The sequence below is a fragment of the Salvia hispanica genome, chromosome 5 (assembly GCF_029641045.1).
Source record: "Salvia hispanica isolate PSC_SH4W2 chromosome 5, Shi_PSC_v1, whole genome shotgun sequence".
NCBI classification, from domain to species: Eukaryota; Viridiplantae; Streptophyta; class Magnoliopsida; order Lamiales; family Lamiaceae; genus Salvia; species Salvia hispanica.
Window position 1 is genome coordinate 35,987,365 of NC_142696.1, and position 17,656 is coordinate 36,005,020.

The 17,656-nt window shown below is 34.6% G+C and overlaps 1 protein-coding gene across 1 annotated transcript; it reads right to left on the bottom strand.

Annotated features, from left to right (window-relative positions):
- Nucleotides 1-10,403: 10,403 nt before the first annotated feature.
- PIN1 (Auxin efflux carrier family protein) lies at nucleotides 10,404-13,859 on the bottom strand. Its single transcript, XM_048085772.2, has 6 exons — nucleotides 12,411-13,859; nucleotides 12,109-12,331; nucleotides 11,953-12,038; nucleotides 11,532-11,689; nucleotides 10,881-10,957; nucleotides 10,404-10,698 (listed from the first exon to the last, which is right to left on the bottom strand). The coding sequence occupies exons 1-6, from the start codon at nucleotides 13,537-13,539 to the stop codon at nucleotides 10,632-10,634; spliced, it is 1,740 nt and encodes a 579-aa protein (XP_047941729.1). The 5' UTR covers nucleotides 13,540-13,859; the 3' UTR covers nucleotides 10,404-10,631.
- Nucleotides 13,860-17,656: the final 3,797 nt, after the last annotated feature.

Here is a 17,656-nt window from a genome sequence, read left to right on the forward strand (position 1 = left end):
GGGCTGGCCGATCGCTCGTCGCTAGCCGATCCGCTGGCCGATCGGCTAGCCGCCATTGCAGAGGCCCGATCGGCTAGCGATCGGCCAGCGGTGTTTTCCGATTTTTTTTTTTTTTAAAACCTATATAAACGCGATTTTCGTTTCATTTTCATTTGCACCACTTGTTTTAACGAGTTTTCTCTCTCTCTAACTTTCTGTACAAGAGCATTATCGAGCGATGGATCACAACAACGAGTCCAGCCCAGCGACGAGTGGATCTCAGACTCCCACGGTACCTGTGGGATCTGGATGGGGGCAGATGGGCCCGGGGTTTAACATCCCTTGGAATCAGATGATGGGGATGATGGCTGGTGCGCCGGGGGGTATGCCTGGTGGGATGCCGGGGGGTATGCCGTGGGGGATGACGGGCGGGCAGGGGAGCGGCGGGCAGTCAGCGCCCGGGTGGGGGGGTATGCCCCAGATGCAGCAGATGATGGGGATGATGTGGCAAGGCGGGGGGCAGGGGGGGGGGGGGGTGCAGCAGGGTATGTATCCCGGGATGCAGGGGGGATTGCAGGGGCAGGGGTCACCGGGAGGGGACCCGGTATATCGGCCCTCTCTTGATTTTTTGACGGCTTCGTCTCACACTTCGACCCCAGTGGAGACGCAGTTCACTGGCGATGACCTTCTGTCGTTGCATGATATGGGGATCGATCTCGATGATCCGGATACTCCCGTTCCGGCGAGGCGGGCCGCGCCGAAGAAGAAGACGAGGGGAAAGGCGAAGGCGGTCGGCGAGTCATCGCAGCCCGCTGTTGACCACACCCCGACCCGGAGGAAGTGGACGGAGGATGAGTACGTCGGGGTGGCCAGGGGGTGGTTGGAGGTGTGCGACGACCCGCTGGTTGCGAACAACCAGCGGGTCGTCAACATGTGGGCGAAGATCAGAGCTGCCTATAGGAGGCACTGCCCGCAGGGGAAGGACTTCAGCAACGAGGAGGTCCGGAAGGGGTGGGAGCGCACCAGGGCCACGGTGGGCCGTTTTGCGAACTTGTACGCCAACGTCCTCCGTCAGCTTAAGAGTGGGCAGAACGAGGAGGACGCCCGAAGGATAGCCGCGAGTCAGTTTCCCGTGGAGGGGAAGTATAAGGAGTTCACCTTCTGGGAGTGCTTCTTGTTGCTGAAGGACTCCGAGAAGTTCCGGGCGGGGTGCGACGCTGGGTGGCCGAAGAAGCAGCGACTGAACTATAGCGGCGACTACAGCGGCAGCAGCGGCGGATCCCACGACCTCCCCCCGGATGTCGAGGAGTTTCCGTCTCCTCCTTCATTCACAGGTCGCGCCCGCCCGATTGGACAGAAGCGGGCGCAGCGAGCTGCGAGGGGCGGATCCCCCCTATCGCCCCGCGAGGTCCAGTCCTCCGCCCTCCCACCCGCCCCACTCGAGTACACTCTCCATTCGCGTAACCATACGCGGGATCAGATGTACAAGGTCTTACAAGAGTGGAGGGCCGCCACAGACCCCACGGAGAAGATGTTTCTTCAGGAGATGCTCGAGAGCATGCGTGCCGATTTAGCCGCCGCGAGGGCACGGCTTACGGGTTCCGACGTGGGCTCAGATACCGCGGGTGGCGACAGCGGCAGCGGGGGCGGCGACGGCGACGGAGACGGCGACGAGGAGTAGAGAGCGGCGGGGCCCGTGTGTTGAAGCCCTTTTTTTTAGAAAAGAATCATGTATTTTTTTTATAAAATATTTGTACTTTTTTTTTTAATGGAATGGATTATTTTTCCCGTATATGTGTTGTAAATTTAATTCCGTATTTTAGTAATTTTAATTCCGTAAATGTAGTATATTTTGAATTATTTTTATTACGGCTTGCCTATGGCTGGCCTAAATCTGATGTGGCAGGTGGTTTTTTGAGTGTTGCTGACGTGGCAGGGGAGAGAATGGCTGGCCTATGGCTGGCCTATTACCCATTGCGGATGCTCTAATAATATTTTCAAAAACATCATTAAATATTGAAATAAATATTGATTGGCAGCACGATTGGAGCCGGCCCGAGATCACAGACTAGTGGGCCTGGGGCGAGCCTAATGGGGCCTGCGCTGATCGATACAAATGGGCCAGTTCGTAAGTTTAAATGAGCTGGGCTTTAATGCACATCAATTTTTGTTTAGTTTTTTATATTTGTGATTTGTTATGTCCTCAATATTTCTCTACTCAAATATTTAAAACAAAAACACGTGTATATAATTAAACATGATATATATTGTACTATCTAGGGTTTAAAAATTTACACTGAATTTTGCATGTCGTACATTTTAAATATAGTCATAATAATATAAAAACATACATGAAAACACTTAATTTATGTGTGTAATGTTTTCCGATCATCATTGCAAAATAACTCATCGTGTGAGTAAATACTAAATATAGTCATAATAAATGCATCATATTCGTTGAGGAAAACTATACAACCTTAACGTATGCATAATTATTTTTTTAATAATTTCAGTTGCCCTTCAAATTTAATCCTACGCTGACCCTTGGTTGTAAATAAAAGCGTAGTGAGTCGACTCAGCCCAATGAGCCCACCTATATTATTGGGCCAATCCTAAGGCTGTTCAGGTTGAAATAGGCTGGTCCAACACAATTAACATCTCTATTATCTAATTCCGAAATTAGTAATTAGGGCTAAATCCAATTTTTTCTCAAGTTGTCTATAGAAAAGTCCACTTTTAAATCTTTTATTCGATCGTGTAGTTTAGAGCCTTTAGACCCAATTAACTAAATTACACCTAATGTATCAGATGAATTGTACTTTACTACTTTTATCAGTCAATCAAAATTGTACTACCTGTATCCATACAAAATAGGTTTGGAAGTGAGCGACAATGAGTTTTAATATAAAATTAATAAAGTTAAAAGAGATAAAGAAAAAATTATTATTAGTGTAAAATGAGACATATATCGCGCATCTAATTATATACTACTCCCTCCGTCCACGAATAAATATCCCAGTCACTTTTTTGCTCTTGTTTTGTAAAAATGATAATAAATAGTTAGAGTGATAAAATGATAAAGTAAGATAGAGAATAATGTAGATAAACTATATCTACATTATTATCTACATTATTCTCTATCTTACTATATCATTTCTCCACTTTAACTATTTATTATCATTTTTACAAAACAAATGCAAAAAAGTGATTGAGACATTTATTCGTGGACGGAGGGAGTACTTACTAAAAAAACTTATAGAAAATAGATAAAGATTAATTTTGGTCCATCATTGAAAATTTTGAAAAAATAAGACTATTTTCATGCGCAGAGTAGTACTTGTACTTCTCAAGTAATCTTCGCACCCGCGAGCACACTTCCAATTTGTAATTTTGGGTAAATGATTTTGGAGAATCAATCATAGTATTGACTTAGAATAAGAAGATTCTTCAATATTCTTTAATTTCAAATGCACAAAATGACAAATGGCTATAAGTCACGCCCAACAGCCTTGGCCACCAGCACGCTTTGATTCATTTGTTTTCAACTGTTACGTAATATCTAGTCCGCATGTCTATTTATATTTTCAATTTATTTTTATATTTTTTACTATTTGTTTTCATCCAACTAGTATTACCTTAATTTACATGTTGGTTAATTGATTGACATTGATCTTTTTGGATAAATTAACTTGAATCTATATTTATAAATGGAAAAATTTTAATTTTACGGTGGAATATGATTTGTTTATCGTATTGTTATATCTTTTCTCTATTTTAGGAAGTAAATCGATACATTATGTTTATATGTAAAAATGAAATAGATGTTGTAAGTCATTGAATATTTCATGCAATTTTGACCAAACGGTACACTAATTCACAATCATAACAAATGCTGCCGATTAAGAACTAGCGTGAGTTCGATAATGACAATTAATGATCCCAAAATAGTGAATTAACTTTCATTATTTTTTTTAATGCCTTTTTCTTTAATCTCTTTTTTTTTACTTTTACTATGTTTTTATATACTCTCCCTCCATCTCGCTTAAAATGACACGTTTTCCTTTTTAGTTTGTCCCAACTAAGATGAAGCATTTCCTATTTTGGAAAGTTTCTCTCTCCAGTTAATACACTCAACAACTTTTTCCCACTCCTATTAAATTATGAGTAGTGATTTAGAGACATAATGTCTCCAAGCCATAATAACATTGTGACTAATTTACCCTAATATTAAAGTATTAAATAGATATATACCTAAATAAGGAAAATTTAACCAAATTAATTATTCTTATCTAAATGCATATATGTTAATTGGAGATAAACTTAATCATGCAACTAGAGTAATGAATTTAAAATTTTTTCAATCAAAACCATTCTTGTCGTGTAAATTTTTAAAACAATTAATTAAAAAATTAGTAATTTAGATTACCAGTATTAATTAACACACTACATAACTAAATTATTATATTTAATTGTAAAATAATTTGATTACTTAAATAGCATCATATGCTTTTTCAAATAGATTTTACGCTGTGCTATTCTTTCATAACTTATTTTTTTCCTTAAATTTTCTGAAACATTTTGTCAATATAGTAACAATGAAATCATTCATTTAATAGTATATGAAAAAATATGTAAAAAATTAAACATTTATCTTATTCAAATTGGTTTATATAGTAAAATAATATACTATTTTTTCATTATCTTTTCAATTTTTTTGTTATTTTTCTTTGCTTTAACTAAATTTAATATTTTTTATTTAATTAAGCTAGGGCGTCTAATATTTTAATATAACTATTTAGTTTTAAAATATTAAATAGATGAGTTAAGAAAATACAATTAATTTTTATTCAGATTCAAATCTATCGTTTTAAATGTTAAAAATCAAAGAAATTATTAATTTAATACAAAAATAATTGGATGAATCTACTTTTCTCATTTTAGATTATTTTAATATACCACATGTCAACTACTACTAATTGATTAATAATTAAAAGTAATAAAAATCATAAACTCTGCTAATATTATAAGATAGTGCGGAGTATTATTTGTTTAGAGTTAGGAATTCTAATATTTGCAAAAAAAAAGAGTGAGGGAATATTAAATATGTAGCTTTAAAATGTTAAATATATAAGTTAAGAACATGCGATTATTTATTGATCACTGTTAAACATAATCTTTCAAAAATTATAAATTAAAGAAATTATAATTTTGTAAAATAAAGAATTAAACTTAAAATCATAAACACTAGACTCAATTAGCATTCGTACACCATGTATCAAATTTAATTTATTGCATGTTATAGTTAAATATTTTAATATATTTAAAATATGAAATAAATGATATAAGAACATATGATTTTATCGAGGTTCAACTATAATGGTCCAAGATTTAAGAATTTAAAAAATCAAAATAAAAAAAAAAATTAGAACTAGAGAATTCTTAAAATCAAAACCATATACTCACTTAATTAGTAGTATTAATATATAATATAGTATTATCAAATTTTAATGTGTTGGGTGTTATATTAAAGTGAGCTAAAAAATTTATTATTTTTTAAAGATTATTGTGGATAAAAAGTGATTAAAAGAATAAGTTTATCAATATTGAAGATTATAGTATTATAATTACAAAGTAATTATTTTTTGTCATATGTTATAGTAACTCTAAGTATTTACAGTTAAAAAATATTAGATAACTAATTATTTATATTTTATAGCGCTAATTATTTGTTAAAAATTATTTAAATTCACATTTATAAAGACTAATTCATTAAGAAGTCTGAAATTATTTGTTTGCTGATAAATCTTATTTTATTTGTAGACAAAATGTACACTAAATATATAAAGCTAATAAAATTAATATTTAAAATTTTAAAGAAATATCTTTAAGTAAATGCATTAAAATGGGCATATATAAAAAAAGTTATCAAATCATGTTTTAAACAATTAGATAATTGCAACATGTTATTAAATGTATGCATCATCTATGCATAATCAAAATTTATATCCTTAAATAGGTGTATTTAGTAAACAAATTAATGTAGGGGTAATAAAGTACATATACAAAATATAAATTTAATTAAAAATATAATATAATATATACTTACCATTTTAAGCATTATGGCTTGGAGACATTATGTCTCCAAAACATTTTCCTTAAATTATTTATCTTTCCTTTTCTCAATATTTTAACACCTACACTCACATTTTCTCTCTCCAATTAAACACTTTATAATATCTCCTAAAATCTTGTGCCGGCAAAGGAATGTGTCATCTTAGCTGGCACGGAGGGAGTAGTTACTTATTTATAGTTTTGCAAGATGACAACTGATTTAATTAAAATTCTAGATATAATTTTATAAATTAATTAAAGATGAGAAAAAAGAGATTAAATGTGGATTTCTGACACAGCAGAAGTATGTGCACTACAACCCAAAACATGTTGCTCTACTTACAAATCATTTCATGGGTGACTTTTGACCATTTCGAAAATATATTCCGTCTAAAATGAATATTCCATACACAAAAGACTAGACCACTTTCATCAACTGATATAATGTCATATAGTATACAAGTATTCAATTTTAAAGTCATATATATGCTTCAGAGAATCAGAATGTTAATGGTATATTCAGTTTTGAAAAATACTCATACAGTAGTTAGTAGTAAGATTTTATTGATGGTAAGTGAGGAAAAAAATGAGGAGATGAATATATTGTTATATGGATTATAGAGAGGTGGGGAATAAGGCAAGAAAGCAGGCAAAAAGACGAAGCCCAGAGATGAAATGAAACCCACTAAGCATTGTCTGGCCATTGGCCGACCCAACAGACTTTAGTGGGCGACAACACACACACACATACCCTCATTTTGTATATAAATATACGTACATCTCACACGCAAATAGAGGTGACGATATACATATTAGTACTAGGATTGGACCTCCTCTGGTTTGAAATGGACAAGAGTGAGTGATGTTTAGGTGTTGTATGTTTGGTAATCTGTCAACTCCTCGGACTGCATTTGCATGCCTCACTCTTTCTCATAAACTCTCAATTCTTATTTTGACATAATTTGACGTTAAATATACCAATTGATTTGACGTTAAATCTAAGAATAATACTCTTTTTAAATCTTAAATGAAATATCGTGTATTAGTTTGATGAGATGACACATACTTGTATGATACAACATGGCGGATTTTCTTTCTATATTTAATAAATATGTCATCAAGATTTCAGATTAGATTAATCAAACAAAAATCAATTACAAATAAATTATGCTTCTTTATTTATACGATAACGCTTTCTTATAATTGAATTTGAGCGATCCTTCTGTATGCGACATGAAAAAGTGCACTTGTGTCAAATCGACTCAATTTGTCAAATAGTACATCATACCTCCCAAAATTTAATTGATTTTTTTTTTGACATCTCAAATTAAATATGCCATTTTCTATTTTAACAAAAACCATTATATTACTATCATTTAGTTTATGTTATTCTTGTTTTATTTTTTAAGTAAATCGGTTTTATGACTTATTAAATTGAAATTTTGTTGGTTTTCTAATTTAAATTTAAAATAAAACTAAAAAATGGAGTATTAAACTGATGAATTGAATTGTTAGAAATGAGACTAGATTTGTTATTTCAAGGGTTGGAAATGAAATGAATATTATTGGCATAAAAGGGGAAAATAGAAATATGGCTGAAAATGACGGTAGCACCTACCTTAAATTCGAAAGCACTCAAAAAACATCTCAAAGAAAAATTGAAGCACTAAAAAAATGATGCGATATGATAGTATTGCATGTGGACGTAACCGATGATATACGATATTTACTAGTATATGAAGATGATGTTCGCGCGGTTGATGTATTATCATATGATTGAATCTCATAAGATAATCTTAAATATAATACATATTCAATTATAAGATATGATCTTTCAAATTGAACGAAACTAATTAGCTATTTTATCTCTCTATTTCACTCTTTTTCTCTTTTTCATAATTCGAATTGTTGATCGGTTAAGATTGGTGGAAACTATATAGACTTGCAAGTCAGCAAATTGCAATTGATCATATCGTGAACCCAATTCAAAATATTTAATTCCTTTTTTTTTAGTTTATCTCTACTAAATTATTCTCTTCTCTTTTTAATATAAAATAGTATATATTTTTTCTTTTTATTAAAATATTCAACTAACTAATTTTTTGCTCTACTTTGATAAATCAACAACTAATTACCTAAATTTCATGTCAATAAAAAATGTTGTCATCTTCAATTGGATGTGGGGAGTTCTTAATATATGGGCACAATAATAGTATTTGGCTAAGACGGCATCGTCTAGGAGCTTTTTCAATATCTTTTTAGCATTAATATTGGTTTTGATAATTTTTCTTACTTTTACGTACTGTCATTAGGAATCAGGATTAAGATTATCCAACTTAATTAATTGGCAGACAAAAAAAAAAAAATTAAAGAAGAAGACAGGTTGTTGATTAAAATTTACTTTTTGTAACACCACTAATTAAAACTACCATGCATAAGGGCCGGATGAAAATGAATAAGTTTTCTAATCTAATTAAGTTATATCAGTATTTAAATTGACTCAAGTGTATCGATAATTGAAATGAAGATTGAGTGGCCCAACATTTATCAGAGCTAGCTAGACGAAATTAATCCCTTTAATATGAGAATACTCATCTATCATGAGTTTGGTTTTAAAATATACCTAGTGGAGGCTTTTGGCTTAAATGACAATTTATTTGATACAATTGTGAAATAATTTCATTTGATAATTTTTTTATTTGCATTATTAGATATGTATGATAGATGAATCATTGTGCACCCAAATCCTTTAATTAGATAATGATTTTATCACTCTAAATTTGGATTACTTATTTAATCATTCTTCGATTTAAATTTTAAATTTGTAAATTAGCTGTAATTTTTTTAATTTATCATATACCACGGTCAATTTTTCACTTTAAAATACTAAACATACGTAAAGAATTATAAGTAGATTTATAGCCAATTGAACAGTGTAATCGCCATAAAACATGTTTGGGAATGATATCAAGTGTTTTGGAATACCTAAAACATGTTTCAAGTTTTGACAACCCACTCTTAAAAGTACATCTATAAATTTCACCGAAGTATTATTTGGAAATCCCTTTACATGTAACATGATGTGCATTTATCCTCATCTCTTTTTCCAGTTTGCAATCCATACCATCAACAATTCACAATTCCACCCCAAAATCCTAGAAAAAAACAGGTTGTCTGAGAATTGTTGCTAAAACTTGATTCGTTATATATTTGGCACTTGATTCAAGTAGTCACCTTGAGGCTTGAGGTACTGTGTGCACCTCTTCTCAAAACTTTGAAATGTAAGTATGATTTATTTCTTTTTCAAACGAGTCCGACAAGACTAAATAAGATACAGAAAATGCGTGCCCCATTAAATTAAAATTAAATCATAGAAGATTCAAATGTACAAATAAAAGAAGTCAGATACCTCTTTTTATCATGTAGAAATTTAAAAGAGAAAATAGAATTTTGGTTACCAACAGAGACAACAAAATTATGTTGGAAACGATCTAGCAGAGAATTTTTTGGAAGTAATGGATTTATTCATAATAACTATCATCAACAGGAATCTACTTTATCTGATAGTGTTTTGAATTTAGTTTTCGTGATTTTTTTCGATAGTCGACCCCTTTTCCTCTTCTTCCAATCTTGATAATTGAATAATTCATATTTCATAGTACTAAATTTAGTAGAGATACGTTCAAGTGAATTCGTCATAACTAACACGATTGATATATTTGAATTGAAAATGAATTCATTCAATTAATTTCAGCTAACGTATATATCTTCCAATTCCATGTATCTCACGCAATCGGTATCTATAGTACTACAGACTGTACAATTTGTGCTTTTGCCTACATTAGCAATATTGACACTGCAGCTTTTCCAGCAATAATAAATCTGATGAACAGTATGCATTATTTTATAGCCTTTTATTTTTCTTCTATAAGTTAATTCAAATTAATTTAATAGGAGCTTCAAGGCCCGTGTCACTTGTTCGCTTGCACTATTTTACAGCACTCATATCTCATTTTTTGTATTCGTTAATGATAGGAGTATTTACTATAGTTTATGTATATTATTAATTAATTTAAACTTAAACACGATAGAAGGAATGATTAAATTATCTCATGCTTATAAGAATATTGTTTCCAATAATTGTACATTTCTTAATTGTAATACTAATACTACCAACCAAAATATTTCGGAGTAATTATAATTTATATGCTCCAAAATTTTGATGTGAGCCGAAGAAAACACCAAACTGCTTTTCTTTTTCATTTTACATCTATTACTTCGTATAAGCAGAACAGAAAACGGAGGGAATAATATATTAGAAAAACTAATTAATTAAACCATCATCTTTTTTTTTTCTTTCTCTCTTTTTTTTCCTGAAAGATCAGCTACAGACATAACTTTACACCTTTTTTCACTAGGAAAAACACAAATCAATCTAATGGATCCATGGCCCTCTCTTATGGTGGCTGCCTCACAAAGATGTCTCCATGTCCAAATACTTGATGTTAAATACACTACTCTTTCAACTTGTTTTTCCCACTTCATAGCCCCAACAAAATGTAGTACACCAATGTTATTGGCAACGCAATTAACATCCCAAATATCACCCTGCCACATTCACACACAAATTAATACCATAACTCAATACACAAAATGCCACTTAATTATATGGAATGTTAAATGAAATTATGTGTTTGAATAGAATTAAGATAAATATTTTGCTAAGAATATAATCCTATGTGTGTAAATGTGTGAAAAACATTAATATTGAAGGATGGAGATATGGTTACCCCGTGCTGAGAATGTCAGGGTGTACATTATACTCCTTGGCAAAAACAAAGGGGACAATTCCTTGGGGTAGAGCAGCCTGCATTCCAAAAATAACACACAAATTTATTATTAGTAATACTATTTCAATTACTTTTTGTAAATGCAACAAGCATATTACTATACTATATATTTTCCTTCACTGTCACATTGTCCTGTTGCATTTGAACTTATTGAACGTCCATTTCAAGAATATATTTGATAAAATAATAATCCCATTTTCTGCTTTCTCCTTTTGTTTATAAAATAAAATCCTAAAAGAGATAGATTCACGTGTGTCTGTCATGTGTTGGAGTATTTTAGTGAGATTCTTCAAAAAGGAGTTCACTTCACTTAATTTAAGTATGGGGGACCATAAATCTCAGAATATACATGGACTGTCACCAAATTACAAAAATTATTATTCTCTACCTGTTAAATTAAATAAGCATAAAATATTGTCTGAGATTTGTCTTCCCTCTCATTAATCACTCACCAATCCCCCCATTAATCTTATTTACTACTCATGTTACCTAACTACTATCATATGCTCCATTCGTCGTTACAAATAGTCATACTGATGGACGACACATGTTTTAATATCACAGAATTAGTAAAGTAGGAAAAGAAAGGACCTGGACAATGGCGACGCGCAAGAGAACACCGCGAAGGCCAACGGCGATGGAAGCGGCAGCCATGACAGCTGGTCCTGTAAGGAATCTCACAGCCATTGCAAAGGTCGCCACCGAATTCCCACATGCTATTATCCTCGGCTGCAATGCCATGAACAGACCTGCGCCATAACCCCCATATCTTTTTACTTAATTTAACTTAACACCTCCTAATTAAGTAGTAACTACTTTATTTATTGGCATGCCACAATTAAAGAGGCAGACATGCCATCATCATCCCACCCACACTCTTGTCTACCTTTGCCTTTTCAGCATGCTTTCTTGCTTTTCCCTTTCCACAGTTTCATATGATTACTTTCATTACATTGCTAATTACTAGTATTAACAATAAATGCAATTAATTAAAGAGAGAGAGAGCAATCACCTAGACTGAACATGGCCATTCCAAGGCCTGCATCTGACAGTATGGATATGGACTTGGCTATAATTGCAGGCATCTCCACATTCCACCTAGAAAGGGTAAAGATTTAATTAGAAATAGAATCAGCCCATAAAACCAAAAATAAAATAAAATTAGTACCTGAATGAAACAAGAGACCATGTTAAGCCAATCAAGCTAGAGTAAGTGTTGGGATTTCTAATGAGTTTCCTCCAAACCATGATCAAGATGAGCCTTGTCATCACACTTGTTGGAGGCATCACTTTCAATTTGTTCTCTCCCACTTTCTCTTCCCCATTCTCTCTCTCCTTCCCAAAGCTGAAATCATCTCTCTCCACATACTCCTCTTCATTCTCCCTCTCCACTATATAATCAACCAACATTCAAAATTGTCCAAATAATAATTAAAAAAAAAAACATTTAATTAATTGATTAATCCTCACCTTTGGTCGGAGAAACAGTCACCCTAACATGATCCTTCCCATTCTGGTCCAACGAATTATAATCATGCCCGCCGAACACATCCGACACCGGAGAAGCGCTGGAGCTCCACACAAACATATGCAGATCCTTCCCCCCTTCCTCACTCCTCTGCTTCTTCCCGGCCGCCTTGGGCGAAACGATCCCGGGATTGGGCGCGGGATAATGCGCCGCAGCAGCTCCGTGGTGGAACCTCGGCTTGCTGTTGTTGTGGTTATTACTAATATTATTATTGGCAGTCTCGTCGTCGAAATTGGAGGGGCGAGCCTCGGCGGCGCCGAAGTTGGAGTTGCGGTGGGCCATCATGGAGTAGAAGTCGGTGTGGTTGAAGCTGGAGCCGCGCGGGGTGGGGTTTCGGGAGGATTGGAGGGAGTAGATCTCGGCGTTGGTGAGATTGGAGGGGCGCGGGGTGTTGGAGGAGAAGCCCATGGATCGTCTGGAGAAGATGTCCGATCTGGAGGCGTTGGATTTTCTGACGGTGACGTGGAGCTTGCCGTCTTCCTTGAGTTGGGCCTCCGTCTCCAAGGGGTGGCGGCCGTCGAGGGACATGACGTCGGAGTGGACGTGGATGGAGACGATGGAGGCGGCGGTGTCGGGGAACTGCTCGGAGATGAGGAGCTTGGCGCCGCGGTACTCGAACATGAAGAGCATGAGGGTGTACCAGATGATACATTGGAGGACGACGATCTGGACCATGAGGGAGCCCGAGAAGTCGCCGTACATGCCCTTGAGCAAGGGGATGCCCATGACCAGGGTGTTGGGGAGGGTGGAGAGGGAGAAGAGGGTGATGCTCCACTCCAGGCACCCGCGCTTGCTGACGTTGGCCCACACGCCCAGGAGGGCCAGGACCATCAGTTTTTGGAGGGTGTCGGCGGCGATGAAGCGGAGGTTCATGCTGTAGGGGTCGTTGCTGGCGATGAAGTGGAAGGACAGCAGGGGCACGGCGAACAGGGCCACGAAGCGGTTGATGCCGGAGCACTGCTCCGGGGTGAAGATCTTCCACCATTTTACGGACCCGTAGGCCAGGATCATCGCCACGTACAGCGGCACCACCGCCGTCATCACGTGGTACAAGTCTGCTCCGGTTATCATTCTTTTTTTTTTAAGCTAGAGGAATGTGTTTGTGATTTGCGAATGTGTTTGTGTTTGGGTTGGTTTTGTAGAGAGAGAGAGAGGGAATGAGGAATAGTATAATGTTTTTGGAGGAAGAGAATTGCAGCTTTGAGAGTAGCAAAGGAAGCAAAGCAAGGTTGCACTTGCAGTCCCCAAAGCAGCAGAGAGGGGCGTGGGAGGGAGTAATTATATTTGCCTCCCTAAACTTTGTTTTTATCCTGTTTGCTTTGACAAGAGAGAGAGAGAGAGAGAGAGAGAGAGAGAGAGAGAGAATTTGAAAGTTGATATTTGTGGGTGGTGCGTGTTTGGAGAAAGAGAGCTTTTTTGAGCTCTTCTTATTTGCTTCGATTCGCTTTTCGGCTTGTGGGCTAGTAGTAGCTAGGGAGGGCTACAATCTACATACTTGATTACTTGTTGTGTAGAGTATAGTATTAAAAAATGTGTTCGTGTATTCCGACATGGAAAATATATGAGATTATATTATAGGTAGTGGTGGTGTAGAAATGAGTTTGTTTTCTCGGACATCCATCGTTTCATATTGATTAATCGAATGTATTTAATCCCATTATGTGTGATCTCACATTTCCAATATTTGTATGGTCATGTGACATAACATCCAATTAGATAATGTATGTGTTACAACTCTTTTGAAAGGTCAGAGTAAGGGTTATCAAGATTACTCGATATGAGACAAGAACGAGCGTATATTTTTGCAATGTGCGAGTCGGAATGATTATCGGACTTCTATACTTGCAATAAAGAAACACATAATTGGCCTATAACAATGAAACACATAATGGACTTTGACATGTTTTGGTACCACGTTAGAAATGAGTAATTTACCTCCTTTCCTAAAAAACATTGAGAATGTTATCCACTCATTTATAGAGGAGTCAAAATCAATAATTTATCAACGTGAGACAAAGACGGATTTCGATCACAGAAAGTCCAACTACCCAACACTATCTAATGTGTACAACTAGCTAGGGAACTCAAAACTCTAATGCAATGGTATACTAGTACTATTCCGCTAGGGTCATCACCAAATTTAGTTTTTTTTTATCACATAAAGGATTTTTACCTTAGTTCGCAAAAAGTGTCAGTGATTCTAGAACTAATTGCTGGATAAGTGAAGTTAGTCATTTTTATATAAATAAATGGATTTAATTGAGATTATCTTTTAAGAAATTACACTAAGGTTTGAAATACTAAAGTTTGGAACATATGCTTAGATGAAAAGATTTTCCACGTAATGTCACATGGATCGTTCTTAAGCTATATTGGCTATCGCCAAATTTTCAATTCCGGAACATTTTCTAAATATCACAAAAAGTAGGAGTATTTTAAAAATTAACATACTTTTTAGGGAAAAATGTTCAAAATATTGCAAATGTTGGGAACAAAAATTATATATGTACTCGTAGATTGATAGAGAGGAGAGTTCCCGCATTATATTTATTTAGTTGGTTGATACTTTGCTTACTTGATATTCAAGGATACATTACATACCATTGCATACAGTTAAAACATAGAGTAGATTACTATTTTTTTTACCTTCGCTTTACAATTCGTTAATGAATATGTGGCTCTTCATGAGTGAAAATACGCATTCATAATTATTTCAACAACCACGAGAACGAATTTGATTATGTCTATGCACACTAATGCACTATTTTTTTCTTACTGTAAATGGTGTCTTATTTTTCTTTTCTTACCTAGTACTATTGGATATTGTTATCCAATTTTTTTGAGCCTTTGAGGTAAAATATCATTTTGGAAATAAAAAAAAAATTGAAATGAGAAAAGAGAGAATGGAGAAAGCATGATTTATATGTTATTTTTAGTGACAAAAATATGATCGTCACTCACTACAAGCATTTTTCTTATAATGTATAAGTTCATATATCCTACACTTTAGTACCTTATTTTGGATCGAAGATCCAATTTCATTGCTATAACTTGAATTAAGGTTCCACTAACGATAACTTTATACTTTAATTATGCAACTCAAATGAGAATATGACTATAATTAATGGAGTCTTTTTGGATCATTACATCCATCTTGAGTTGTCTCATTATTTTTTGCAATGTGATTTGAATGTGAGCCTCAACCTCCCTAGTTGTTCTCACTTTTATGCCTAACCAATCAACTTAGCTGTCTCTCTCAATTTGCTTGAGTTGGCCTAGCCACTTCTTCCCACCCAAAATCATCACCACAAATCTCGATCCATAGTTACTAGGCACAACCATTACCATTTTTTAAATTAAAGTTATATTCTGTCATGTATTAGTATTTCATTGTCCCAGCGTAGATGATCATAAAAGTGTGGCCGTGTTTCCTTGAAAAGGCATTAATTTTTATATTATTTCTTTGGAGTTTAAAAAATGTTGAGAGTTTCTTCTTCATTTTATATACTACTCCACTACATATAAAGTGTTGATCCCATTAACATGCAAGTTAAAGAGTATTAGAAATTTTGGATAATGCCGTGTAACTTGTGATGGCAAGTTCATTCTAAAGGGATGAGAGCATCTACTTTAAAGTACTTATCTATTAATGTTGATTATATTTTGAAAAACCAAGGGACGCTTGTTAAGACCTTGTCAAAGATTTATACACTTTTGGTAATCTACTAAATTCACAAAAGCGCGGGTGTGATCGTGTGTGCGGTCAAGATTAGTTTCAATAAATAAAACATGATAAAACATCAACTTTAAATCATTTTTAGTTACTCCCTCCGTCCCGCTTTAGCAGTCTCATTGACTTTTCTGCTCTCTTTTTGTAAAAATGATAAAAAAATAGTTAAAGAGGAGAAATGGTAAATTAAAAGAGAGAATAATATAGAAAAGAGTCTTATCTACTTTATTGTCTCTCTTACTTTACCATTTCTCTACTTTAACTATTTTTTATCATTTTTACAAAAAAAAATAGCAGAAAAGTCAATGGGACTGCTAAAGCGGGACGAAGAGAGTATATAATATCAAGATTATATATTTTAATTTTAATTTTAATTTTGATTCGTCGTATACTAACATGGTTTCATACAAGACTTTCTCAAAAACTCACTCCCAAAGCCGCAAATAAAGAAACAAAAGTAAAAAAAAAAAACATAAATCTATCATACAACAACCAACCAAGTAATATAACCTATCAAGATAACCTTTAATTCAGTAAAGTCAACAACAAAAATCCTTCTATTTGCACGATCTGAACCACCAATGAACCAAAATTCTTGAATATGCACGTTATCTTTGACTAACAAATTCAATAGAGCAACAATTAGCAATAATGATGATATAAGTTCTAAAAGAAGTATAAACGTCCGGTCAGATAATTTGCAAATTTAAACGGATGAGAAAAGTTGCATTACATGGTAAAATTCATAAGAAGACAATAAAATAAGCTATCCACATTATTACCAACTAAATTACACTCCAAGTAGAAAGAAAGCCTGTATATTCATTAGCGAAGTTAACATATACCGCAATCGGGATGTAATCAAATGCAAATTCTAAATATTGGACAAACTCCAAATTGTAATCTGAACCTTTAAAAAATGTCAAGAGATGATAAAATTATATCAATAGAAAATTTCAACACAATGTCAATGGTTGAAAATGTGTTGATCAAACTGTGTTGACATTTTCTGTTGATATATTTTAATCATCTGTTGACATTTTCTAACGATCCAGATCATAGTTTAGAGTTTGTACAATATATAGGTTTGCATTTTATCACCACCATAGAGTAATCACTATATCAAAGGTTTAGAAGACATTTGTCCTATCCATTAGACAATGGACACCGTTCGTTCCAATTTTTTTTTTTCATATTTTTCATATTAAACTGGAATAAAACATTTTACATGGAGTACTTATCTTGAGTTTTACAACGGCCAAAAAGAAACGCCTCACTTATAGTGGGACAAAGGGAGTATATAATTTCTAACAATTCAACCTATTTCACAAGTAATTGACCTTTTTATGCATAAGACTAAATGTCCGAACCTCGGAAGAGAGGTGAGTTGTCAAAAGTTTGTCCAGAAAAGGTAAAACAACGTAGGAGCAACAAAACAAAAGAGAAAGCGGACAACCA

Excerpts from the sequence above, each read along its gene's own strand:
- PIN1 (XM_048085772.2), bottom strand. The coding sequence starts at position 13,539 with ATGATAACCGGAGCAGACTTGTACCACGTGATGACGGCGGTGGTGCCG. Across the intron at positions 12,332-12,410 it reads GACTGTTTCTCCGACCAAAG|TGGAGAGGGAGAATGAAGAG; the intron begins GTGAGGATTAAT and ends TTGATTATATAG. Across the intron at positions 10,958-11,531 it reads TGCGCGTCGCCATTGTCCAG|GCTGCTCTACCCCAAGGAAT; the intron begins GTCCTTTCTTTT and ends TTTGGAATGCAG.